Below are 27,758 nucleotides of genomic sequence, written 5' to 3'. Positions count from 1 at the left end.
CCCCATCCATCCGTCCTGGCCACCCCAGACTTTCAGAAGGAGTTAGACCACAGGGTGCAGTTGGCAGAGCTCAAAGCGCTGCAAAGCATTGAGCTTCTGGTGCCACCGGCCCACATACCAGTGCCTGAGCCTCCGCCATCTATGTTGGCACCCCTTCTGAAGAATCTGGCCATCCTCCTGGGTGCCCTACCGATGCAGCCGGTGCCCAAGGGGCCTTCGATGCACCATCAGCCACAAATGCCCTCCACCGGAGTGATCCCGATTCTTGGGTCCTCCGAGGAGGAAGATACGGCCGGCACGTTCCCTCTCCCACGGTTTCCTGAGCTTTTGTCAGATCCCTCAGGCTTGCCATGGCCTATGATCCCCTCCATGCCGGGGAACCCATCGATGCTGTTGGTGCCCTCGAGGCCTTCGGAGCCCTGGGCTAATGCCCCTCACAGACCTCGCCCACGGCACGCTGGTCCCAGTGAGGAGGAGGGTGACGACTCAGACTAGTCCTTGGAATACTCCGACCCTTTCGGAGCCCTCTCCTCTGGAGGAGCTTTGCCGATCACCACCCGACGACTTGTCCTTCGCGGAGTTTGTCAGGGCTATGGCTGAGGCCTTTCCCTTTCAGCTGCTCATGGAGGAGGACATGCATCATAAGATGCTGGAAATGCTCCAGTTCATTGACGCTCCCAAAGAAATCATGGCGGTTCCAATCCACGATATCTTTAATGAACTCCTCCTTTGCATGTGGGAGCACCCCATTTCTGTTTCCACCGTTAATAGGAAGGCCGATGCCACCTACCTAGTGCAACAGCCCATGGGGTTTGACAGGAGTCATCTCCCCCCACCATTTGGTGGTCATGGAATTTGCCTTTAAAAAGGCCCGGTGCTCCCGTACCCATGCCTCCGCTCCTCCAGGTCATGAGCATAGGGAGCTTGATGCTCTGGGTCGTGAAATCTTCCAAGGTGCCATGCTGGTTGCCTGCATTGCCACCTATCAACTCTATGTGACCCAGTACAACTGCAATCTCTGGAAGCAAATCCATGATTTTGTTGAGGCCCTCCACCTGCAAAAGCAGGAAGCTCTTTCCACCATTATCTCGCTGGGTCTAGAGGCGGGAAAACATGAGATGCATTCCACCTACAACGTGTTTGAGATGGCAGCCCACTTAGTCGCCATGGGCATTGGTACCAGACGAATGCCGTTTCTCTGGGTCTCTGATCTTCGACCGGGAGTCCAGGACAGGCTAGCCGACCTCCCCTGCACAGGTGAAAATCTCTTCAGGGACAAGGTTCGGGATGTGGTGGCACAATTGAAGGACTATCATGATACCCTTCAGCAGCTGCCACTAGTGCCTTGGAGGGCCCGTCCTCTGCCAGGAAATCCTCCAGGCAGGGTTCTTGGAAACCCTTCTATCGGCAGAGGAAATATTATCCTCCAGCCGCCCGGACTCATCTGCCTCGCACCGGTTCCAGGGGTTGTTTGAGCCAACAGCGGGGGCCTAGACACCAACCAGCCCCCCAGCAAGCCCCAGCCATGGGCTTTTGACTGATAGCGAGGTAGCATGAGTCAGCTGGCCGTACCCCTGACATCAGATCCCCCAGTCGGCGGCAGGCTTTTAAGCTTCGCCCCTCACTGGGACGAGAACATCGGACCGCTGGGTCCTCTCTATCATTCACCAGAAGTACCATCTGCATTTCAGCCAGCTCCTAGAGACCTCTCCCCCATGTCCATCATGGGGTTCATCCGCCCATTTGGTCCTCCTTCAAACGGAACTTTCTGCCTTCCTCGCAGCGAGTGTGGTAGAACTGGTCCCTCGCCATTAGTAGGGCCAAGGTTTCTATACGAGGTATTTCCTCATTCCGAAGAGGAAAGGCAGCTTGCGCCCCATTCTCGACCTCAGGGCGATGAACAAGTTTTTCTCGTAAGAGAAATGTTTAAGATGGTCTCTCTGGGCACACTGATCCCGCTCCTCAGAAGAAGAGATTGGCTTTGCTCCCTCAATCTCATAGGCTGATGCGCACATTGTGATGGTCCCCAACCACCGGAAGTACCTCCGCTTCATGGTGGGGAATGCACATTATCAGTAGAGTGCTACCCTTAGGACTGGCATCGCCCACTCCCACGTCTTCACCAAATGCTTAGTGGTGGCTACCTACCTCAGGCGTCGCTCAGTCCATTGATTCCCAAACCTGGATGACTGGCTGGTCAGGAGCCAATCTCGCTCCAGAGCCTTGCAAGCTCTAGCCTTGACGGTGCAGACCCTTCAGATGGTGGGTTTTGTTATAAACTTCACCAAGTAGCACCTCTGTCCGTCCCTTCAGTTGGACTTCATAGACGCCAGGCTGGACACAGCACAAGCGAAAGCTTTTCTGCCCAGGGACTGGGCGATTGTCCTTTCCTCACTGGTTATCCTTGTCCACAACAATCAAAGGGTTCCAGCCTGCCTTCTGCTCGGCCTACTGGTCACATGGTGGCCTCCGTCCAAGTGACTCCTTTGGCCCACCTCTGCATGAAGAGGCCCCAATGGACTCTGCAATCCCAGTGGCAGCAGGCACCTCAGGACCTCGAGGCTCCGGTCACAATTATGGACCCTCTGAGAGCATCTCTGTCCTGGTGGGAAGATCTTTCCAACCTGGAAGGAGGACTTCCCTTCCAGCCCGTCCGCCCGAGGTGACCCTTACCACGATGCTTCCCCCCAGGGCTTTGGAGCCCATACGAACGGTCTCCACACGCAGGGCCTCTGGACCACCGTTGAAGCCCGCTGTCAGATAAACATTCTGGAACTTTGGGCAATGCGGTATGCCTTGTGGGCGTTCAGAGATCATTTGTCGTCCAAGGAAGACCTGATCCGGATGGACAACCAGGTCACGATGTGGTACATCAACAAACAGGGCGGCACAGGCTCGCTCCTCCTCTGCCAAGAAGCAGTGCAAGTATGGACCTGGGCCTTGTCTCAGGTCGCTCGCAGAGACATCCTTTACCTGCCAGGTCACCTCAATGTGCTGGCGGACTACCTAAGCCGGTCCTTCCAACCACACTAGTGGTCCCTCAACCCTGCGGTAGCGGCCAGTCTGTTCTGCCGTTGGGGTACACTGGATGTGGATCTGTTTGCCTCACCTCACAACCACAAGGAGAGCAGGTTCTGCTCTCTGGTAGCAGGGAATGACCATCCGGCCAGCGATGCCTTCTCCCTTCATTGGGGGAAGGGCTTGCTGTATGTGTACCCCCCTCTACCACTCCTCTCAAAGACTCTACTGAAGCTTCAGCAGGACAAAGGGATGATACTCGTGGTGCCTTCTTGGCCTTAGCAGGTCTGGTTCCCGCTTCTGCAGGACCTGTCAGTGCAAGTGCCCATCCATCTGGGTATGACGCCCAACCTTATCTCACAGAACCAGGGCACCCTGCGCCATCCGAACATCCGGGCACTGGCCCTCATGGCTTGGATGTTGAGCGTGAAGTCCTCCAACCCTTGTAGCTCTCGGACTGTGTTTCCTGGGTCCTGGTGGAGTCCTGGAAACTTTCGACCAGGAAGTCCTACAGCTCAAAGTGGAAACTCTTTTCCATCTGGTGCGGGGGTCATGGTTTAGACCCTTTCTTTTGCTGCCTCCCCCAGCTGCTGGATTACCTGTTGCACCTGTCTGAGTCTGGGCTCCAGACCAGTTCTGTCAGGGCGCACCTTGGTACTGTTGGTGTGTACCATCAAGGTGTCGCTGGCATGCCCGTTTCAGTCCAACCTTTAGTGGGCCATTTCATGCAGGGTCTCCTCCAGCTGAAGCTCCTCCTTCAGCCCCTGGTTACATACTGGGACCTCAGCTTTGACCTGGCAAGACTCATGCAGCCTCCCTTTGAGCCGCTGCAGTCCTGCGACCTGAAGTTCCTCACCTGGAAAGTAATATTCCTGGTGGCGATGACTTCAGCTCATAGGGTCAGTGAGCTTCATGCCCTGGTCACGTACGCACCATATAAGAAGTTCTTCCATGATCATGTGTTTTTGCATACGCATCCCGTTTCTGCCCAAGGTCATGACTAATTTCCACCTCAATCAGTCCATCGATCTGCCCACCTTTTTTCCGAAGCCTCATTCCCACCCAGGGAAACAGGAACTTCACACTTTGGACTGTAAACGGGCTTTGGCGTTCTACTTGGATCGCACGGCAAACCACAGACAGTCTACCCAGCTTTTCGTGTCCTTTGACTCCAACAGGCTGGGAGTGGCAGTGGGTAAGCGACCTTGTCCAACTGGCTGGCAGATTGCATTGCCTTTTGCTACACACAGGCAGGCCTTCAGCTGGCCGGCAGAGTAAAAGCTCACTCTGTGCGGGCTGTGGCGACGTCGGTGGCTCACTTGCGTGCAGTCCCCGTGGTTGAAATTTGCCGAGCCGCAACCTGGAGTTCTCTTCACACGTTTGCAGGCCATTACTGCCTAGACAGGGACGGCCGTTAGGACAGTGCCTTTGGTCAGTCCGTTCTGCATAATCTGTTCCAGTCCTGAAATACCTCTTCTTGCTTCATGCTCTTGTGGGACCCAGCCCGCCCCTGTTTCCCTATAGCATCGCAGTTGTGTTGTTGTGTTGTGCCCATTGGCACCTTGTTCAGTTGCTGTTGGGCTCTATAGTCAAGGGGGGCAGTCTGCAGCTTTGTACTCTCCCACATGTGAGGACTACCATCCTGCTTGTCCTAGGAGAAAGCGCAACTGCTTATCTGTAACAGGTGTTCTCCTAGTATAGCAGGATTTTACTCTTCAGGAATCCCGCCCGCCTCCCCCTCCGATGTTAGGTTCTCCTTCGGTTTATTGTGTTATTTTTCTTGCTCGTATTTTTGCTATGTTACGAGACTGAAGGGGGACCTCACATGCAGTGGCGTAGCTAGACAATTTGGCGCCCGGGGCAAGAGACTTCTTCGGCGCCCCCTCCATCAATGATTTGCATTGAAATTGGTGCTATTTTTCTGCACTCATTTTTATGAGCGCGCATGCGGCAAGAACAGGCGGCTCCGCGGGATGTATTTTATTTCTGAATCTGAAACCACTCCTCCACTTCAGTGACTTCCGTTTAGTAGTTCAGTCTATTATTCTATCCAAGTTAGACTACTGCAATTCTCTTCTGCTAGGTCTTCCGTTATCAGCCATAAAACCCTTACAGATGGTACAAAATGCTGCGGCGAGGTTACTCACCAACACCAACAAAAGAGCCCACATCACTCCAATTCTGCTCTACCTCCACTGGCTTCCCATAAAAGCTAGAATCACTTTCAAGACATTATCAATGATCCACAAGGATATTATGGGCAGCGCCCACTTAAATCTTACCTCGCAACTCCGCCTTCACACATCAAAAAGACCCATCAGATATAATTATAAAGGTTCTTTATATGCTCCCCCGATTAAAACTTCGCTAGCTAAAAGGGCACTCTCCACAGCCGGACCCACCCTTTGGAACTCATTACCTCCTGATCTGCGACTTGAAACCTGCCATCTAACATTCAAGAAAAACCTAAAAACATGGCTATTCCGGCAAGCCTACCCGGAATCGCAGGAACACTTCGACTCCGATCAAAGAGCAAAATAGCCCAATACAAAGCCCAATACCGACCTTTTACCTATCATTTATTCATGTTATTTGACAATATTATTGTCATATATTGTATATATCTATCACATCTAATTTTTAATATTTATTGATTTTCGTTCTTTTGTTCAATATGTGGATTGTTTAATGTAATGACGACAATAGGAATCGGATAAAAACAAGCCCTTTATTGAAACGCCCGACTCTGGCCGAGTTTCGCTCTTTGCACAGAGCTGCCTCAGGGGCAATTAATGAAACCAGGACTTGGGATTGTCAATGTAGAAAGTAGCACATAAGTTGTCAGCATGGATGAGTTCATGCTTGACAATTTGTGACATTGCTCGTCAGTTTGGCTCTTACACACATCGAATGTGTTTGACATTACAGTTGCTATTTGTAGCTCTGCTATGTGGATAAGAAAAATCAATTGTTTTCGCATGAACTCATCCATGCTGACAACTTATGTGCTACTTTCTACATTGACAATCCCAAGTCCTGGTTTCATTAATTGCCCCTGAGGCAGCTCTGTGCAAAGAGCAAAACTCGGCCAGAGTCGGGCGTTTCAATAAAGGGCTTGTTTTTATCCGATTCCTATTGTCGTCACTGCTATACAGCTCACTGGATCGGCTACCGATTTGTTTTTTGTTTAATGTAATGCCGCACATTACCTGTTTAATACTATATCTATTGTTTAATGTAACGCCTTACGGCGAAAGTTTTGTTCTTTGGAAACCGTCTTGATTTGATTTGTATATCGAGAAAGTCGGTATATAAAAACCCTAAATAAATAAATAAATAAATAAATTTTCCAGCAGAGGGATTCTTAAAATTTAGTAATTTCATCTTTCATCCAACTTTTCAACAAAATCAGCACAAAAGTTGAGGTAAATGTATTATCACACTTCATTTTTTTAAACTGGCAGATTCCTTTCTCACATACACTCACACACAAGCTCCATTCCTTTCTTACATATACATCATACACACATACATACATCACACTCACACACACACACATACATCACACACACACACACACACACATACATCACACACACACACACACACACACACACATACATCACACACTCACACACACACACATACATATATACACACACACACACAGAAAGAAGATTGGCGCAGCCGGTCTAGCTGATCATGTGGCCGAAGAAAGGAAGATCGGTGCAGCCGGAGACGAGCCGCCGAGACTTAAGGGGGCGCCGCGGCAGGCAGCCAGCCCCCCCTGGTGATCCAGCGGAGGGCCCGGGAGCGATCTGCAGCTCCCGGGGCCTCCGCTGCCACTAAGTGCCACTGTCACATGGTAGGGGCTAAAGGTCACCGGCGCCATTTTGCTTAGTAGCAGCGGAGGCCCCGGGAGCGGCAGATCGCTCCCGGGCCCTCCGCTGGACCACTAGGGGGGTGTCGGGAGGGTGGCACTGGGGGGGCGGCAGGGCGAGTCGGGAGCTGGCTGCCTGCCGCGGCACCCCCTAAATCTCAACGCTTGGTCTCCATCTAGGCGAGTCGAAGGCTGGCAGAATTTTGAAAGGGCACTTTTTGCCCTTTCAAAATTCTGCTGCCTGCCGCGGCGCCCCCTTAGTCTCGGCGCCCTAGGCACAGGCCTAGCTCGCCTAGTGGTTCCGCCGGCCCTGAGGCAGAGCCAGGCGTTTTGGCGCCCCCTTAGACCCGGCGCCCGGGGCGGCTGCCCACCCCTCGCTACGCCACTGCTCACATAGACGTGTGAATAGCAGCAGGCTCAGTGTGCTGATCAAAGCTCCTAGAAACTTTGACAAAGGTTTTCCGTGCTGGGCTCCATCAGATGATGTCACCCACATGTGAGTACTAACATCCTGCTGACCTAGGAACTGTTACAGGTAAGCAACTGTGCTATACTGTATAATCATTAATACAGTAAATTTAAATTCAACTTGCATGTATTTTCTAAGCATAGAAGGAAGTATCCTTTTATTCAAGAAGAGGAAGTACATCTTAATTAAGAGTGTGAGAGTTTAGGGCTGTTCAGCTTGGAGAAGAGACGGCTGAGGGGGGATATGATAGAGGTCTTTAAGATCATGAGAGGTCTTGACTCGGTTATTTTCAACTTCATCATGGACAGTGTTTCCCAAGCAGTGCACCATTAGGCCTAATTAGGTGTGCCACGGAAAAGTCCTTGTTGCTGATGCTCAGAACACAGCCTGCACCTGGGCTCTGCTCTTAGCACTTTGTAGTAACAAGAGACACCAGCAGTGGCTCTTCTTCGTGTAGGAGTTCTTTCTGGGGACATGCGTAATCATGCATGTTTCTTCCTATCTACAGCATGAGCCCTGGAGTGTGGTAAGAAATGGGCATCACACAGGGCACAAAAAGCTAGACCCTGTTATCTGCTGCATACTCATTGCACACAGCACCTACTACTCTTCCCCATTCCTGAGCCTCCTTGTTTTAGTCCTTCCAGCCTCTGTCCTATCCCTAGGGACCTTCATTTTTTGTTTTTATCATACTGTATTTTTTCTGGAATATTTTCAGGGTTTATTATGATAACAAAAACAGGAGAAATTAGTTGAAAAAAATGGCTCACTATTTTTCCCTAATGAATCAATACCCAAAAAATAGCATGAAAAAAATGAGCCATACATTCAATTAAAAATTCAGCTATGAAGAGAAGAGCTTATATCATATACAGTGACCATCATATAGTGCCACTTGCTGCTTGTGGCTTTTGTAAATAAAGCCCTGTAAAGTGCTAGGACTTTATAATCATTGGTCACTTGTATGTAAAGTTCATAGATTCTTCATATAGAAGCTATCAGGTGCACTTATCTGAGAAACCATCCACAATACAATGAAGTCTCTTGTAGTCTGTAGTCCGTTCGACACTATAATGTTTTGGAGTAAACCACTCCTTCAGGGTAACTCTGGTTTTAATATATAAACTTGTGGTGGATTAATCTGTGTAACAAAATGAAAAAGTGCCCTTTAAAGTGCAATGAAGCATATAGATTGAATATGACATCAAACGTGGAAAGAACACTTACTTTGTCTTAATAGTACGGTCAGTTTGCTAACGGGTTCAAACAACTGTATGTGCTGCAATATAAGCCGTTGAGAATATTATAAACAAAGGATTTTATAAATTTTAAGAATGTCCAACCAGCAGGAGAGGCATTGTACTTACTTATGCGGTGCTGCGAACTGCCTGCTAGAACGTGTACCCTTACTGACAAATGACCGCTCTCTGGCCGCCATTTTTAAAGGCGAATTCCACCGGCTGAAGCTATCAGAAAAGCACTGCAGGGATTCCAGCCTCCATCGACACCGGTGTCCGAACCAGTCACTGATCCGATTGCAGGGGCACTCGCATCGCTACTGGGTAAACTGGATGCGTTGATCGGTGCCCTTCCACCGCTAGAATCAAGGGCACCGGTATGTCCTCTTCCTTCGACGCCGATACCTTTGTCGTCGGATGGCGAGGAAACACAGATACCCATACCGCCGTCTGCAATCCTGCCACCGTCGACGCCTCTCCCGATGCCATCAATGCCCAAGCCTGGTCCTTCGGGAATAATGCCATTTCTTCCCTCAGAAGATCCTCAGGGAGCTGGTGATCAACCATATGATCCTTGGACTGATGATTCGTCCCAGGATACAGCTGATCTACCTTCATAGCCCTCTCCCCCTGAAGAGAGAAGGTGTTCTCCACAGAGGATCTCTTTTATTAACTTCATAAAAAAAAAATGTCTGAGACAATTCCTTTTCAGCTTCAGACTGAAGAGGATTCAAGGCACAAGATGCTGGAAGTACTCCAGTTCCTTGATGCCCCTAAGGAAATCATGTCTATTCCTATTCATGAAATCCTAATTGATCTTCTAAAGAGAAACTGAGAACACCCAGGTTCAGTTCCACTTGTCAACTGTAAGACAGATGCCACCTATCTTGTGCAGTCAGCTCCTGGATGTCGGAGATCACAACTGGATCATTACTCAGTGGTTGTGGAATCAGCCCAGAAAAAGGCACGGCATTCCAAACCTCATTCCTCCAGGGAAGGAGCAAAAATCCCTGGATGCTTTTGGCAGACGGGTTTTTCAAGGCTCAATGCTTATATCTCGCATTGCTTCTTACCAGTTATACATGACTCAGTATAACAAACCTTTTAAGAAGATCCAGGATTTCTCTGAGTCTTTACCTGATCAGTTCCAGGATGACCTGAATGCTCTGGCTCAAAAAGGCCTGGATGCGGGCAAGCATGAGGTCCTTGCTGCGTACGACATATTTGACACTGCCTCTAGGGTATCCACAGCGGGTATTAGTTCACGAAGGTGCGCCTGGTTGAAATCTTCAGACCTAAGACCAGAGGTACAGGACAGGTTGGCTGACCTGCCCTGTACTGGTGTTAATCTCTTTGGAAACAAGATCCAGGACACTGTGGCGCAGCTAAAAGACCACCATGAAACGCTGCGTCAACTTTCTTCAGTGCCTGCTGATTTCTCATCCACCTCTAAGAAGATATTCAGACAAGATTCTAAGAGGCCAGTTTATAAGCCAAGAAGGTGGTATCCTCTGGCTTCCCGAGGTCACCCTTCCAAGCCTTATCAAAAAGTTCAGTCCAGGCAATCCCGACCTCAGAAGACCCAACCTGCTCCTCAGCCAGGACCAGCGTCAGGGTTTTGACTCTTTCCTGGAGAGCATAGGCCAACCTTCTCTACCATCTGTACCAGTCGGAGGCCGATTGTGCCACTTCACCAACATTTGGCACACGGTCACCACCGATCAGTGGGTACTTGCAGTGGTCACCCACGGTTACCATCTCAGTTTCCTGACTGTACCAGCGGACTCCCCATCTCGACTGAATTGGGGATCATCCGACCACTCTCTCTCCTTCTGGAACAGGAGGTTTCAACCCTCTTCCACTTACAGGCAATAGAACAAGTGCCCCTCTCCCAACAGGGGCAGGGGTTCTATTCCCAGTACTTCCTAATCCCAAAAAAGTCAGGTGGCTTATGTCCAATTCTGGACCTTCGCGCCCTAAACAAGTATCTACAAAAAGAAGGTCAAGATGGTAACCTTGGGTTCGCTACTTCCTCTTCTGCAAAAAGGAGATTGGCTATGCTCGCTAGATCTCCAGGACACATACACACACATCTCAATTGTTTCATCTCATCACAAATTCCTGTGATTCTTGGTCGGCCCTCATCACTTTCAGTATCGTGTCCTACCATTTGGCCTAGCGTCTGCTCCATGACTATTCGCTAAGTGCCTCGTAGTAGTCGCCGCCTTTCTCAGAAGTCAGGGTGTCCATGTCTACCCTTATCTCGACAGTTGGTTGATAAGGGCTCAGACTCAACCAGCCGCATTGGCGTCCTTGCGTCTCACTCTCCATACCCTGATCCAAGATTGTTCCATCTCAAACCCTATCCTTTATAGGGGCCGACCTAAACACAATACAGGTGAAAGCCTTCCTCCCTCAGGATAGGGCTTTCACCCTAGTCTCTCTGGCACATCATTTACAGACCCGAGTATCCTCAACTGCTCATCACTTCCTCATACTGTTGGGCCACATGGCGTCTGCGGTGCATGTCACTCTGATGGCCCACCTAGCCATGAGAGTTATGCAATGGACCTTAAAATCCCAGTAGGTTCAGGCTTGTCAACCAATGTCCAGCATTGTTCACATCACCACACAGCTCCAACTATCGCTGGCCTCGTAGATGCAACACTCCAATTTACTTCAAGGCCTTCCATTTCACGCTATGGAACCTCAAATTACCTTGACAACAGACGCCTCCAACCTAGGGTGGTGTGCTCATGTCTGCGATCTGCAGACTCAGGGAATCTGTTCTCCAGATAAATTTCTTGGAACTTCAAGCAATCGGATATGCCCCCAGAGCCTTTCAGGATTGCCTTTCAAACAAGGCCATCCTGATTCAAATCAACAATCAGGTGGCGATGTGGTACATCAACAAGCAAGGGGGAATGGGCTCCTACCTCATGTGTCAGGAAACTGCACAGATATGGGCGTGGGCCCTTTCCCACTCTATGTACCTCACAGCCACCTACTGGCCGGGCGTGGACAATGTGTTGGACAAGTTGAGCCGCATGTTTCTTCCGCACGAGTGGTCTCTCAACCCCATGGTAGCGGACACAATAGTCCAACGTTGGGGCTACCCTCACATAGACCTCTTTGCATCAGTCCACAATCGCAAAGTAGAAAACTTCTGCTCTATAACTCGCAGCCACCATTCGCAACTGAGAGATGCTTTCGCCCTCTCGTGAGCCAGCGGTCTCCTCTATGCATATCCTCCACTTCCACTAAAATCGAAGATTCTCGTGAAGTTACGGAAGGACAAGGGCATCATGATTCTGATAGCCCCTCATTGGCCACACCAGGTGCGGTTTCCAATCCTCCAGGACTTATCAGTACGCAGTCACATTCCTCTGGGGAAGGATCCGCTTCTAATAACTCAGAACAACGAATGCCTCCATCACCCCAACCTCCAGGCCCTATCTCTGACTGCCTGGATGTTGAAAGGTTAATACTTCAACCTCTTAACCTTTCAGAGTCTGTGTCTCGAGACCTGGTAGCTTCACGAAAGCCTTCCACGAGAAGGTCTTATCGTTCTAAATGGAAGAGGTTTACAGTATGGTGCACTTCTCTGTCTTTAGACCCCTTCACTTGCTCCACGGCGAAGTTTCTGGACTATCTCTGGCACCTGTCGAAGGCAGGCCTAAAAACATCTTCCATCAGGGTGCATGTCAGCGTGGTGGCTGCATTTCATAAGGGCGTGGGGAATGTTCCCAAGTCAACACAAGGAAATCTGCGGGAACTGAGGTGAGAGAAGAAATCTGTGCGAAGGAGGAATTCTGCATTCCGCAGTAGCGCAGAATTTCCCCAGGAGTACCCGGAGGCTATCGGGCAAGCGTTAAATTTACAACTTTTTTTTTCTTCAATTTTTGCTTTCCCTGGACTCTTCCTTACCTCACGGTCGAGTTGAGTCCCTCTATTTGATTTTTTGCCGCAGTTTTCGTATATTTTTAGCAGTGGGAATCTTGATTTTCTGAGGTAAAAATATGCCGCGGAGGTTAGCTTGCCGGGCTTGTGGGGCCGTGCGCGCACGTCTATCGACGGACGGCCTTTGTTCTAACTGTGTTTCTGGGGGAGAGGGAGCCTCCACGACCCCTAGGAGGGTCGTTTTACGGGTCCAGTTTGTCTCTGATGATTTTGAGGACTTCCAGTCTCCTTCTGTCAGCCCGTTCCCGCTGAGCGCGGGAACGGGCGCCATTTTGAATTTGCTTGAATTAGCGAGCTTGGCGGCCCTGTCAGCAGCGGGGGAGTGGAATCTCCCGCCGCCTTTATCTCCTCAAACAATGGTCCCTGAGGGGAACAAATCAGGAGGGTTGGGTTCAAAAGTCAGCACAGATATCCCCGAGGGAATACAGATGCTTCTTCTGACTCTTTTTCATCGGATTTTGTACTGCTCCCCCACAGGTCTTTTAAGGCACGGAAAGAAGGGAAAAAGAGGGCACTGGATAAATCTATCTGATCCTCCCGCCAGGCCTAAGAAACAGGCTAAGCCTGCTGATGGCCTTGAACCCTCTAAGTCAAGGCGGCCTTTGAGGTTAGTGTCACCTCAGCCTGATTCCAATACTTCTACAGATTCTGACAGCCAGGAGGAAGTGGATGAACCCTCGCAGCCTCCGCGGGGGGGGGGGGGGGGGCCTGATGGGGACGCAGACCAGCCACAGGGGTTCCCCGAGGGGTCCCATGTTGTGGAAGGGAATGACCCGAAGGTAGTCTGACTTTTTAGAAAGGAAGAGTTGGGACCTCTCATTCCTGCTATTTTAGGAGAATTGGGTATTGAGGCTCCCGAGGGACAGACATGCGAGGAGCAGCAGGAGAATGAGTTCCTTCCCCTTCTTGGCAACTGGCAGCCTCCCAGGCCTGCTTTTCTTCTCGGCCGCTAGCAGCCTTCCAGACCCAATGGGGAGCCTGTCTGTGTTTTGTCTTTGTGTATGTGAGTGAAAGGGAACCTGCCTGGGTTTGAGGTGTGTGTGTGTGTGTGTGTGTGTATGTATGGGTGTGAGTCGGTATGTGTATGTCAGAGAAGAGAGCAAGTGGGAGTGAGAGCCTGTATGTGAGAGAGCATGTGTGTTTATGTGGAAATATGAAGCTGTGTGTGAGAGAATGTCTATGGGGGGGGGGTGGGTAATGGGAGCCTGTGTGTGAGAGAGTGTATGTGAGAGTGAGAGCCTTCGTGTGAGAGAGCGTGTGTGTGTGTAAGGAGGAAGGAAAGAAGACTCGGGGTGAGTAGAAATCAAAAGATCCCAGGTATGGAGAGAAGGACATTTTGTAATCCTTATTTTTAATAATTGGGTATAATTTGATGTTTCTATTGTTTTGAAACATTTGGGGGGGTTTCTGGGAAATATTAGAACAATTTGTAATTATTGGATGTTTTATTCATCAGATGTTTTGAAATATTTTTTTGATGTTTCAGAAATATTAGAACGAGTTTTTTTTTAAATTATTGGATGTTCGGCTGTGTTGACATTTATTCTTTTTATTATCATGATTTTATATCTCTTGATTTTATTGCTTGATGTTTTCTGAGGAATAGTACAATTGGGCTTCTGGTTTCCGGTACAGTTTTTAGTAGCCCATCTCTATTTTGTATTTAGTGAGGGTTTGTCTGCATTTTAAAGGTCCAGTTCTTGTATAACTTGAATTTTTGCTGTAAAAATTATGGTACTTATCACTTCCTTTTATGACATTATGGTCCCCTTTATCATTTCTATTTTAAACAGAAGTTTGCTCTCTATTCATTTCATTTGCATGCAGAAAAATAGTTTTGAATGTTCTTGCAGAAAATATCTTTTTTTTCATTCACATTTTATTGTAACTTATATTAGTAGTTAGGGGAAAAATTAGCTAAAGCCATCTCTTACAATAATCGCCTAAGGATTGGGTTGCTGTAAGCATAAAATTTATAGGCTTTTTGCATCAAAGAGAAAGTAGTGCTCACTTAAGGGCCGATTCAGTAAAGTCCGCGGGAGAGCAGGCGAATGCCCGCTCTCCCGGCGCGCACACAGGCCCACTCGCCTGTGCGCGCAATACAGTATTTAAATGAGGCCTGGTGGTAGAAACGGGCAAAAGGAGGCGCCGGAGCGGCGGCTGTCAGCAGATTTGACAGCCAATGCTCAATTTTTCCGGCGTCTGTTCTCGAGCCCGCTGACGGCCACGGGCTCGGAAACCAGATGCCGGCAAAATTGAGCGTCTGGTTTTTGACCCGACAGCTGCCGGCCGACTTCAAATTTTTTTTTTCTTTTTTTACTCTTTGGGACCTCTGAATTGATATCGCCATGATATTAAGTCAGAGGGTGCACAGAAAAGCAGTTTTTACTGCTTTTCTGTGCACTTTCCCGGTGCCTGAGGAAATTAGCGCCTACCTTTGGGTAGGCGCAAATTTCTGAAAGTAAAATGTGCGGCTTGGCTTCACATTTTACTTACTGAATCGTGCAGTAATACCTAATAGGGCCATCAAGATGCATTTGCATGTTGAGGGCGCTATTAGGTTCGGCGGGTTGGACGCGCGTTTTCCGCCCCTTACTGAATAAAGGGGTAAGGGAAAACGCGTGTCCAATGGCGGGTTAACAGTCCGGAGCGCACTGTACTGTATCGGCCCGAAGGTAATGTAGGAGGGTGGACTATGTTCTAGGGCACCTGACCACAGCAAATTTTCTGATGCACCACCAACTTCAGAAGTTACCCTACACCCCTGCCTATCCCCAAGCTAGAGAGCATGCACTGAGCAGTGGATGCAACTTTGTGCATTGGGATCAGCAGTAATGGAAGAGATGGCAGCCACATGCAGCAGTGAAGGTAACTGAGCTGGCTGCCAGCACTGTACCGACCTTCCCCTTTTCCTGCACTTATATATAGAGGGAGTTGGTTCATGCGTTAATGTGTATCTCCACTCCCTCACTCCCTTTGTTTTAAAATTTGGAAGAGACTAGTGGGACTTCAGTACTTCCCTAGTTCTTCGTTTGATCATATGAGTCCTCTCTATGTCCACACTGCATTATTTCATAGTCATTTGCATAGCTTTTTCAGACTGACAATTTCCACCCATTGCATTAGCTTTCTAGTTATTTGTGATTAGTCCTACTCTGATATATCACCATATACATTAATAGTCCAAATGCTTATCATAACCAGATAGTTTTCAGTGCCAGATCTGAGAGTATTGTTTGTTTGTTTTTTTTAATCGATTTGTAGTGACAATTGCTCGAGCAATTGAACTCAAGCACAATCCTGGTCTAATAGCAGCTCTGGCCAATGAAACAGCCAATTACTATCAAAAAGTTGGTAAGTAAATAATTTTTTGACATTTTAAATCACATGAGCACTAAAATCTTTAGCTAATCTATGAATATTATATATATTATTCCTTATACTGCTAGAGCAGTCTAGATGCAATGTTTTGTTCTCCCTATTAGCAGATGAGATGAGGACATGCCTTTTTCTGTGACATCACTGGTTGTTTTGGTGCAGATGCAGGACAAGCCAGTATTCTTGGTCTCCAGCAGAGGGCAGCACATACTGTTTTGGTGCAGCAGGATATTTGTCTCCTACCTTTGGGTTTATTCTCTTCCTGGTTAAGTATTTAGAGCTTTTTTTTTTTTTATTGCTCTGTGAACCTGGCTGCTGGCTTTGGTTACCAGTTCAGTGAGCCCTTCCAAGAGATTCCCAGCCACAGAGGGGTTTCAGTAGAGTGGGTCAGGTGTATATATATATATATTTTTTTTTAAATACCTTTTAAAGGATCCTATTATTAAACTAATACACATTCTCCATGAGGTTTGCGAGGGCTGTTTTTCTCCACTTTAAGATGTTTCATTAAAGCTGACCTGTCTAAATAGACTATTGTCTACATGAGAATTGCACAGACAAAAGTGATTACTGATGTTTTGTGTTAATATTTTGAATTTTAGACCATACCTTATCCAGTCTGGAGCCAGTCTATATAGCCAAATGGAGAAAATACACAGAGTTGAAGATGTGTTTCTACATGGCTTATGTAAGTAGTTTCATGGCTGTGATCCATTCAAAAACATTTACTGTCAATCTTTTGTTAGTGTTTGTGCTCTGCACAGAGTTAACCTGCAGATTCCTTGAGATATCAGCAAATAATACCTAGTAGCATGGACTGGGATAGAATGCCCTTTGTGAAAACTTGGTTCCATCCTCTTCTTGCTGAATAAGTGGGTTGCAGTACAAAGCATTTCAGCCCTGGAAAAAGAATCCTGCAGCATTCCTAGGCAACTTTAAAAAAAAAATATATATATATATCACAGGTGAACAGTCTTTGGGGCCTTTCCACACAACAGAGAGAAGAAAGGAGGAACGTACAGTCAAACGTTCAAACAAATTTGAAGTTTATAAATATGAAACCTCACGAGTCATTTGGTGTGGTGGGCCTGATCAGACGTGTCTGAGCGGAGCTGTGTGGTCATATCCCAACAATCAACAAATATCTGCACGTTCCGTGGTTCCCAAGGCATAAAAAACGATTTTATTACAAGATCCTACGTCCATTGACCAATACATGCAAAGGTCACATAGTGTTATGTCAGCAAAACTTGCTTAAAAAAAAAAAAAAGATCAAGCTGGCGGATAACAAGATGGCGGCCAGAAAAGAAAAAAAAATGTGCAAGGCCCTTTGGAAGATGCGGTGGTGAGCGAAATTACCTCTGTGGTATCCGCAGTCACAGCAGGGCATCTAGAAGCAATTGCAGAACAAATCGCCGATCTTAAAAATTAATTACAAGAATTTGGCCTGCGTTTTTAGATGCAGTTGAAAATAGAATATCGTTGGTGGAAGACGACGCTCTTGCAGTGGCGAAAAAAATGGATAAAAATGCAGGGCAAAAAAATTAGACTATCTGGAGAACAGATCTAGATGCAATAATTTTGCATTTTGTTGGTTTTGGCGAAGCACTGGAAGAGCATAAACTGGCAGATACAATAGTGTAATGGTTTCCAGAGGCACATGGCCTTGCAGAAATGGTGAGATGGCTACAATCGAGAGGGTGCACAGGATCGGAGCCCAGAAAGACGCAGATAAGTGACCCAGAGTAATAATCTCTGATTTACTGAATTTCTCCCAAAAATAATTTTGCAAGCATATGGAAGCGCTAGTCGCTAACTTAACCAAAATCAGGAGATAAAGCTGTTCCAAGACTATCCTGTGAAAGTTGCCAATCAACGGAGATAGTGCTGCTATGCTCAGTTCTGGTAGCTAAGCAAGTAAGATTCGCTTTGCAGTTCCCTGTACGATTATGAGTCTGGCATGGAGGAAAGGTGCAGATTTTTGATCACGTCAACACAGCGAAAGCTTTTGTGGCCTCCTTGAAGGGCTAATCTAGCTGATCACATGGCGAGGATCTGGTAAACAAGAGAGACATCGAATAGTCGTCTCAGATGGGAAAGAAGGCTTATAAGAGTTGGCGATTATATTTTGATTGATCTGGATTTTTTCATGGCCTGGAGGCTAGGGTGATTTTGTTAACTTGGAGAGGGCCGGTCTTGAATGTTTTAAGCTTGTAATTGCAGTTTGTTCTGGGAGTATAGTAATGTGATGTAGCAGGGGCTTGCTGGTGTCACTGAAACATGTTAATGGTTAGATATGAGGGCCAGGCTGTGCTAGGTTGAGGGATGGCTACCACTCACAATTAAATGTGTCTCAGGCCTTAAATAGAAAATGTTCACAGGTTTATGGGATTGATTGGGGGAAAACGAAGGTTATGGGAGAATTGGGGGGAGGGGCAAGGGGGATTGCTATGCAGTACAATGCAAATAGGCAAAATGGAAAATATATATATTTAAGAGTAGGATAGTTCAACTATACTGTAGGAGAAATAAGTCACTGATTTCTGTCTTGAGAGACTCATTATGCAGGCTGGGGCATGGTGGGCTTTTGTGCGCTTTGATCTGTTTAGTATCAAATAGAGGGAACATGGATGTTTAATTTGGGAGGGCCTGTGAAATGTTTGTCCTGGAATGAGGTGGGTTTGGGATCCCTGGTCAAGAGAGAGAGAGTTTAATATCATATTAATAGGTTGAATAGTAATGTGATCTGCCTTCAAGAAACCCGTCAGAAGAGGAGCACAAGAAATTGAAGAAACAATGGTGCAGTCATGTGTTTGCGGCTCCAGGCAAATCCAAAAGAAACGAGTAGCTATATTGATACACAAAAATATACCATTTATTATGGATATGATATGTACTGATGAGGAAGGTTGGTTTGTTATTGTGAAGGGGAGCCTCTATGGAAAGTGGATTGTTTTTTTGCATCTATAGGCACTCTAAATCAATATGATCATTCTTCTTTCACTGAAATTGTAACTTAAATAACAGACCTGGTACCAGTGCCCATCATTATGGGTGGTGATTTTAATTGTGTTGTGGATGCCTCTTAAGATAAATGCACAGTATCTGATACTCCAGTTAGGGAAAGGGGTACAATTTCTTTGTGAATCCCCATGTCTCTTGGATATTTAGATAGTTCTGCACCCCAAGGAGCTGGATTATACTCATTATGCAAGGACCACTCCTCCAAATTGAGAACAGATTATTTTTTTTGTCTCAGAGGAGTTATTCCATTATGTTGAAAAGGCAGATATAGGGAACCTAGTGATTTCAGACAATTGCCCAGTAACATGTATACTTCAAAATCAAAATAGAATTTAATGCTCCACTGAACTGGCGGATGCCACATTGGGTAAGTATGCAAATTTTCAGTTGTTCTTGGAATCAAGAAGGAATTTATTTGACTACATTGTGGACAAGATATGTTCTGCTTTAGATGTGATCTACCCCAATTGTGATCGTCTCTACTTACTACAGTTATGTTTTGGACATGCTGAGGGGTTTGGGAGTGGGGGATGAGATTTGGAAGATACAGATGTGTTGCTATTTTTAATGTTTGACAATTTTCTCATTGAAAATGGTTAATAAAATATTATATTTAAAAAGTATGAAACATCACAAGGATTCTTTGTCACCAGAGTAGACATTAAAATAGCATTGCCTGCAGGATATGCATTGAGAAAGCTGTTGACATGTCTGTCTTCAACCCTGAAATGTTTCCTGTATTTCTTTCTTCTGAATTTTTTTAAACATGTTTTTTTCCCAGTTTGGTCCTATGAGGATCTGAAGTGCCATCCTTCTTTCTCTGTTCTACTCATGCCACCTACAATATCCTCATTTTAGCTGCTCAAACACTAATTTGCATTGTAAAAGATTTGAGTGTGAATAGAAAGTCCTCTTCAAATTGGCTCTTTGCAGTATTCTAAATTCTCCTATTCTTTCAGTTCTGAAAAACATGGAAGTGAAAGAATTGACTGAGTCACTGAGCCAGGGAAGTAGAAAATCAGTGTTTGCATTGATCAGATTTGACCAGATTAGGGCAAGTTGGAAGAACTTTCACTTTAAACTTAAACTGGAGACTTTTTAGGAGGAAAATAGTGTGGATGGGGGAGAACTTAGGCGATAAGTCTGCAGGCCCCCACTCTTTTTCAGATTTTTCTGCACTAAAATCACCCATGCAGCATGCAACTATGCAGGCTCTTTGAAATATGCACCCATAAATGTAATTAACCTTTACATTCAAACAGCTGCTAATGAAAGAAAATCCCCAACATACAGACTCCCTAGTGAAGACATCCTTTCTTCCCATGGCAGTGGAGATAAAGTAAGTCATGCAGGCATCTAAGAATTGCTTTCCAAACCCTGTTGCTGCTTACTAACCGTGTCTGACAGAAGGAGCTATGTCAGACACATGCAGTCATTTGCTGCCCTCCTGTAATTAGGCATCCAATAGACAAGTGAAATGGTAATGAGGAAAAATATACTGTCTGATCTCTTGAACATTACTTCTGGATTATTCCAAGTACTGTCACTTTTCCCTTCCTAGTCATTCTGCTACCATGGACAGACTTTACTTGCAAGTGACAAATGCGGAGAAGCAATCAGGTCTTTGCAAGAAGCAGAAAAATGTGAGTGTGAAATGTCTAAATCTCTAGTGTATAAACTAGTAATGAAACTGTAACTTTGATCATGGTTTATTTTTCCATATTTGAAAAAAGTAGCATTTACAGTGGAAAGTTCCCTTGTTCTTAGACACTCCCACCACTACACAGACAAGTAAACTGAGATGCCACCGCCCTTCTTCAGAGCCTCATGCAGACTTCTGGCGCATGTACAGCACGAGGAGAGCACAGATAGCTGAAGAGTAGAAGGGCGACTTGGGAGAAAGTTCCCAAAATGGGGCATGTTCATAATAACTGTCTACATATATATTTTTTAATTCCAAACTTGGTGTAAAAACACAAATTAAAGAAGAGCAAAGCCCTGCCCTAAAGGATCTTTCGCTGCCTTTGCTGTCAGGCTGCCATACTGTAGGACTTCACAACAGACGAAAAACACCACACCAGAAGTGAGGCAAAATCTCTCTTCACTCAGGTTTGTCTTAAACCAGTCTTGGCCAGCAGACCAGGACTATAAAAAAAAAAAAAATCCAATGTATGTTCCCTGTACGTACCCGGATCAGTCCAGACTCCTGGGTTTTGCCCCCCCCCCCCCCCCCCCCAGCAGATGGAGACAGATGTTTTCAAAACAAAACTCCGCCTTATATAGGATGTGCCACCTTACAGTCCGGTGGTGGAGGTTCAAGGCCTCCAGTCTGTGCTGATTGCTTAGTGAAGTTAGTGAGAGTAGTGAGTTCTGTGAGTTTTAGAGAGTTTTCGGTTGGTAAAACTTTTTTACTTTGTTTAAAAAAAAAAAAAAAAAAAAAAAACAACAAAAAAAGGAGGAGCAGTTTCTGTCCTGAGCCTCCAAGGGGGGGAGGGGGGGGGGTTGTAAGGTCCTGAGGGGACCATCCCCCACTGGTTGTTGAGGCAGCTGCATTACAGGGTCGAGGGCCCTCTTGTTCCAAGCTAGCAGCTCTGGGTGCAACACTGGGGAGCCTGGTTCACTCCACCTCGCCGGACCAGGACCGTGGACCACTGCTGGCCAAGTCTTTTAAAAAAAAAAACCCAAAGTTTAGATTTTCTTTCACTTTCTGTCAGTGTCACGGGCTCTGCGGCTCTTCCCTCCCTGACTTGGCGCTTGGGCGAACCGCGATTATTTTTCTATTTATTTATTTATTTATTTTTAACAGAATTGAATTTTAGCTTTCTCAGGCCTGCTGCCCGATGCCGCGCTCATTTTAGTGCCTCACATGTGGCTCGACCCGCGCGCATCTTTCTCGGGAGGGGCTGTGCTCAGCGTGTCTTCCCGGGGGGAGGGATCCTCCGGGGCCGTGAAAATGGTTAAAGGCAAGGCTGCCTGAGCTCCTTCAGTGTTAGCTGCACCGAGATCAGCTGAAGCAGATCCGTTCCCGCTGAGCGCGGGAACGGAGGCCATTTTGAAGTCTTTTAGATCAGCGACTCGTGCAGCTATGGGGGAGGGGATTCTCCCACCTCCTCTCTCTCCTCAGCCAGGGTTTCCTTGAGGGAGCGAACCTTTACAGCCTCTCTCACCTGCAACGGAGGATAGCCCCGAGGGGGCTTCTGACTCCTCCTCCTCCTCTTCCTCCTCAGAGTTTATTTTATTTCTTCATAAGACTTTTAAAGCCAGGAGGGAAGGGAAGCTGCAGGCTAGGGGTAAAACATCCTCTAGTGGTCATAAGTCTCTGTTGAAAGAAGTCTAAGGGAGTCTTTGGGTCCTCCAAAGCTAAGCGCCCTTTGCATACAGGGGCTCATCAGACAGATACTGATTCCACAGGTCAGGATACGGACCCAGGGGACCAGGACCCGCTGGTCTAGCCTCCGATGGGGGGTGGATACAGACCCTGATCAACATCCACAGGATCCAGCACGAGGCTCTCACATTGTGGAAGGAGACGACCCTAAGGTGGTCCATCTGTTTAGGAGGGTGGAGTTGGCTCCGCTTATCCCTACCATACTCGGAGAGCTAGGCATAGATGGGCCGCCAGGAGCCCAGTGTTGTTGGGTCTGAGGGGCCCGGCTACTTCCTTTCCTTTTCATTTTTCTGCCACGGACTTGCTATATAGAGAATGGGATACCCCGGATCTGGGATTGAAAGTTAGCAAGGCTATGGATAAGCTATATCCTCTTCCAGAGGAAGCAATTGACATACTGCGGGTTCAGTATGGCATTTTCTTATGTTCTTATGTTCCCAAGATGGACGCGGCGGTGTCTACAGTCACCAAAAAGACCACAATCCTGGTTACGGGTGCTACAGCCCTGAGGGACCTGCAGGATAGAAAGTTGGAGCTGCAGCTCAAGAAAAGTTTTGAAGTCTCGGCACTGGGAGTGCGGGCTGCTATGTACAGCAATTTTGCCTTGTGAGTGGGCCTTCATGGGTTCAGCAGTTACAGGCTAATGCTGGTCTTTCCAATACAGAAGCACAGCAAGCAGGGCGTCTGGAAGCTTCGATCGCTTATAGTGCGGATACACTTTATGATCTGTTACGGACTTCGGCCAGATCCATGGTATCTGCAGTCTCGGGTCGATGGCTCCTGTGGTTAAGAAACTGGTCTGCGGATATTTCCTCCAAGGCTCAGCTGGGGTCGTTGCCTTTAAAGGGTAAATTGCTTTTTGGCAAGGAACTCGAAGATATGATTCAATCCCTGGGGGAGAACAAGGTTCACCAACTGCCAGAGGATAGGCCCAAGTTGAGGGGCTCCTTTTCTTCACGGTCTTAATTCAGAGGGAATCGGAGATTTCGTCCGTCCAGAACTCCAGCTTCTTCCTTTTGGCAAGCGTCCGGTCGCCAAAAGTCCTGGTCTCAGCCCTTTCATGTCCGACGCTTTGGCAGAACCAGGGCTACCCAGTCCGCATCTGGGGCCAAGTCTTCCCAATGAAGGGGCACCGATCCATTCCTCAGTTCCAGCTGTCGGGGGCAGATTGTCCCTGTTTTACGAGGAATGGGTCAAGGTGACGTCAGACTTAGTGGGTCCTTACTGTGATACATCAAGGCTATGCTTTAGACTTTGCACACCACCTTCTGGAGCAGTTTCTGGTCTCCCCATGTGGTTACGAAGAGAAACAGGCAGTACAAGATACCTTGCAACGCCTTGTGTAACTCTGCGCCATCACCCCGGTTCCTCAGGCGGAGCAGTGAAAAGGGCATTGTTCCATTTAATTCGTAGTCTCCAAAAAAGAGGGGTCCTTCCGACCCATTCTGGATTTGAAGTGCATAATCCACTGCCTCAGGGTGCCACGTCTTCACATGGAGACGTTACGGTCAGTCATTGCCTCTGTAAGAGAGTTTCTGGCGTCACTGGACCTAACGGAAGTGTATCTTCATATAGACATTCGGGCCGACCACCAGAAGTTTCTGAGGTTCTTGGTGATGGTTCGCCATTTTCAGTTTTGAGCTTTGGTCTTGCCACCACGCCCAGAACGTTTACCAAGGTAATGATTGTGGTGGTGGCTCATCTGCGTGGAGAGGGGTTCCTGGTACATCCATACCTGGACGACTGGCTAATTCGGGCAAAGTCGGAGTCGCTTGGCCAGTTGGCAATTTGCAAAGTGCTCCAACTCCTGCGATCACTGAGTTGGATGATCAACTTAGCCAAGAGCCAAGTGGTGCCCACCCAGCCTTTGGAATTTTTAGGAGCTCTATTCGACACTGAACAGGGGAGAGTGTTCCCTACCTCGGACCGAATTGTCAAGCTACAAGGACAACGGTATAGAAGAATCTATAAATAAATAAATAAATAAATAAAGTGTGGGACTTATTGGCCAACCGTCTCCCCAGAGTGCGGGATTATTTGCGGGTTCTCTGCTTCATGAGCTGGAGCTGGTGCCCTGGGCCTTTGCTCATATGCATCCTTTATAGTCGGCGTTGCTTTCGAGTTGGAATCCAGTCTCCGAACAGTTTCATTTACCTCTCCCTCTTACGGATACGGCACGCTCCAGTCTCGATTAGACAACTTATCCCAAGCAGTTCCCCTGGAGGCGCCTGAATGAACAGTGGTGACCACGGATGCCAGCCTCTCCGGTTGGATTGCCTGAGGAAGTCTGTGCAGGGTCAGTGGTCCCAGGAAGAATCTGTGGTCGATCAATTGTCTGGAAACCAGGGCAGTGTGGTTAGCGTTGCAAGCATTCCGCTTTCTCCTCCAGGGGTAGTCAGTCAGTCAATTATTTCCAACAATGCGACCACTGTGGCTTATATCAATTGCCAAGGGGGAACCAAGAGCCAGCCAGTGGCCATGGAAGCCGGGCAGCTGATCAGCTGGGCAAGCATTTAGTAAGTATTGCAGCGTCTCCCATAGCAGGAGTCAACAACGTTCAGGCGGACTTTCTCAGTTGGCACCTCCCTCAATCCCGGGGAATGGGAGCTTGCAGATGAAGCTTTCCGCCTGGATCTCATGGCAACGTTTCAGAACGCCAAGACTCCACGCTTCTTCAGTCACCTTAGAGAAACAGGAACAGATTGGGTAGATGCCCTGGTGCTGCCCTGGCCGACCGACGTGCTGCTGTATGTCTTCCCTCCTTGGCCGCTGATAGGCAAAGTGCTCAGGAAAGTGGAGATACACCCAGCAGAAGTCATCCTCGAGGCTCCAGAGTGGCCGAGACGGCCTTGGTTTGTGGACCTGGTCAATCTGGCAGTGGCGGGTCCCCTGCTGTTGCCACTGCTCCTGGACCTTCTCCATCAAGGGCCCGTGTGTTTGGAAGAGGTCAATCGCTTTTGTCTAGCGGCATGGCTTTTGAGAGGCGCCGCCTGAAGAGCAAAGGGTATTCGAATGCTGTGGTGGCAACACTTCTCCGGTCGCACAAAACATCCACCAACCTCGCGAACGTGCGCGTGTGGAGAATGTTTGAATCTTGGTGCAGGGACCGGGCGATTGTTGCTATTCCGTCTTCGGTGTCGGATATTTTAGGTTTCTTACAATCCGGACTCGCCAAGGGCTTATTGTGTAGTTCCCTGAGGGTTCAGGTGGCAGCTCTTGGTTGTTTGCATGGTTCTATTCAAGGCGTGGCGTTGGCTGCTCACACCAATGTGGCTTGTTTCCTAAAGGGGGCAAAGCATTTACGTCACCGGATCAAGCACCCTTGTCCTTCTTGGAATCTGAACTTGGTTCTCTCAGCTCTGTGTACGGCGCCCTTTAAGCCTCTGAAAACGGCTACACTAAAGGATCTCACATTAAAGGTGACTTTCCTTATCACTATCACATCTGCTCGCAGGGTATCTGAGCTCCAGGCTCTATCCTGTAGGTAGCCGTTTCTGAGAATTTTCGGATTCTGTGTCGTCCTTGCGGACGGTTCCTTCCTTTCTTCCGAAGGTGGTGTCTGCTTTTCATGTGAATCAGTCAGTGGAGCTTCCGTCGTTTCCCATTTTGGACCGGTCAGACCCTATGTCTAAAGACTTATGGAAGCTGTATGTTCAGGCGTTGTTGTGTTATCTGGAAGTTACTAACGCGTTTCGTGTGACAGACCATCTTTTTGTGCTGTGGGCTGGTCTGAAATGAGGAAATATGGCATCTAAAGCTACGATTTCGCGCTGGTTGAAAGAGGCTATAGGCTTGGCATATTTGCTGCATGGTAAGCCTGTACCATTTGGTCTTCGGGTTCATTCTACCCGTTTACAGGCGGCTTCTTGGGCGGAGTGTCAAATGGTCTCACCACAGGAGATCTGCAGGGCAGCAACTTGGAAGTCTTTGCATACCTTTGCCAGACACTATAGACTGGATGTTCAGGCATCGGGTGAAGAAGGTTTTGGAGAAGCAGTGCTTAGAGCGGGCCTCTCCAGATCCCATGCCAGGTAAGAAAGCTCTGGTACATCCCAGGAGTCTAGACTGATCCAGGTACGTACAGGGAAAGGAAAATTAGTTTCTTACCTGATAATTTTCGTTCCTGTAGTACCACGGATCAGTCCAGAGTCCCGTCCGGGGAACGCATGGAAGTAAGGGAGAGTCCACTCAGTTATTGACTGATTTGTTTTCAAATCTGCAGAAATTGTATTGACTGTCCTCAAGTGGTTCTACAGGTTCAGTTCCTAGGAGGGTTAAGTGAATCTGTTATTTCTTTTGGCCCCCCCCCCCCTAGCAGATGGAGACAGAAGTTTTCAAAGCAGTTTTGCTTTGAAAACTTCTGTCTCCATCTGCTAGGGGGGGGGGCCAAAACCCAGGAGTCTGGCCTGATCCGTGGTACTATAGGAACAAAAATTATCAGGTAGGAAACTAATTTTCCTTTTTGCAAAACAATTCCTCTGATAAGCCAGAATTGAAAGATTTTACTTTGTTTGGTATGCTGGGGGGGTTCGGTCTATTAGAAAAGTCATCAGGAAAAAAGAGGAAATGGATGAAATCAAGAGGAAGCAAGATGAAGAAGAGGCCAGTCGATATTTTGAATGATCCAGTGGAAACGCCTGCTTTAAAAGGAAGAGATTCTGAGGCAGTAAATGGATTGTACAGTGCTGTTTGCTCTTCGAGACACAAAAAAAAAAGGGCCTTGACTACGTTCTATATGCTTTTCAAAAGTGTTTCTCAACCTGTAAAAACTAATTATTGCAAAATAGCATGCAAGAAACAAGTGTGCATGGTGTGTGTGTGTGTGGGGGGGGGGGGGGGGGGCTCCTCTCAGGATGCCTTGACTTTAGAGTGCAGATGTTTACCATGACTGCTTTGGTCTTTGAGCAACAATCCAGATTTATTTTCCACATATTGAAAATTCATTTACGTTTACAAATTGCCATTTATCCGTGAGAGTCACAAGGTGCTTTTGGGCCCAATATTAAAAGCGCGTTCAGCACTCGATAGCCAGTTAAGTAGGACTTATCCAGCTATCTAGCAGTCTGCTGAAAATCAGCAGCCACTAGATAACTGGATAAGTCACTTATCTAGCTATCTTTTATCCAGTCAGTTTGGTGGACAGTGGGTAGATAAGGGCAGTGCTAGTTATCCAGTTAACTTAACCGGATAAGTAGTGAAATTAGCTCTTATCCAGTTAAGTTAATCGGATAAGTTAGACCAGCCGTAGAGCTGGTCTAACTTAGCTGGATATAACTTATCCAGCTAAGTAGTGAGATATACGTGGATATAACTTAGCTGGATAAGTCATATCTGGCTAAGTTACTTAATTCGCCAGCACTATCGGGCCCTTTTTTTGTTTTTAGGTAATTAATAAACATGCAG

General features: G+C 47.4%; 1 protein-coding gene across 7 annotated transcripts in view; it reads left to right on the top strand.

Moving 5' to 3' along the window:
* The window catches only part of BROX (BRO1 domain and CAAX motif containing), a 158,762-nt gene that overhangs the window by 102,416 nt on the left and 28,588 nt on the right, over window positions 1–27,758 (top strand). For all 7 annotated transcript variants that reach the window (XM_029593132.1, XM_029593133.1, XM_029593135.1 and 4 more), the window contains 3 exons: window positions 15,830–15,919; window positions 16,546–16,631; window positions 20,529–20,610. In XM_029593132.1, the coding sequence (XP_029448992.1) occupies window positions 15,830–15,919; window positions 16,546–16,631; window positions 20,529–20,610 (258 nt within the window). The remainder of the gene's footprint in view (window positions 1–15,829; window positions 15,920–16,545; window positions 16,632–20,528; window positions 20,611–27,758) is intronic.

Source organism: Rhinatrema bivittatum, chromosome 3 (assembly GCF_901001135.1).
Source record: "Rhinatrema bivittatum chromosome 3, aRhiBiv1.1, whole genome shotgun sequence".
NCBI classification, from domain to species: domain Eukaryota; kingdom Metazoa; phylum Chordata; class Amphibia; order Gymnophiona; family Rhinatrematidae; genus Rhinatrema; species Rhinatrema bivittatum.
This window is presented reverse-complemented; position numbering and strand designations above follow the sequence as displayed.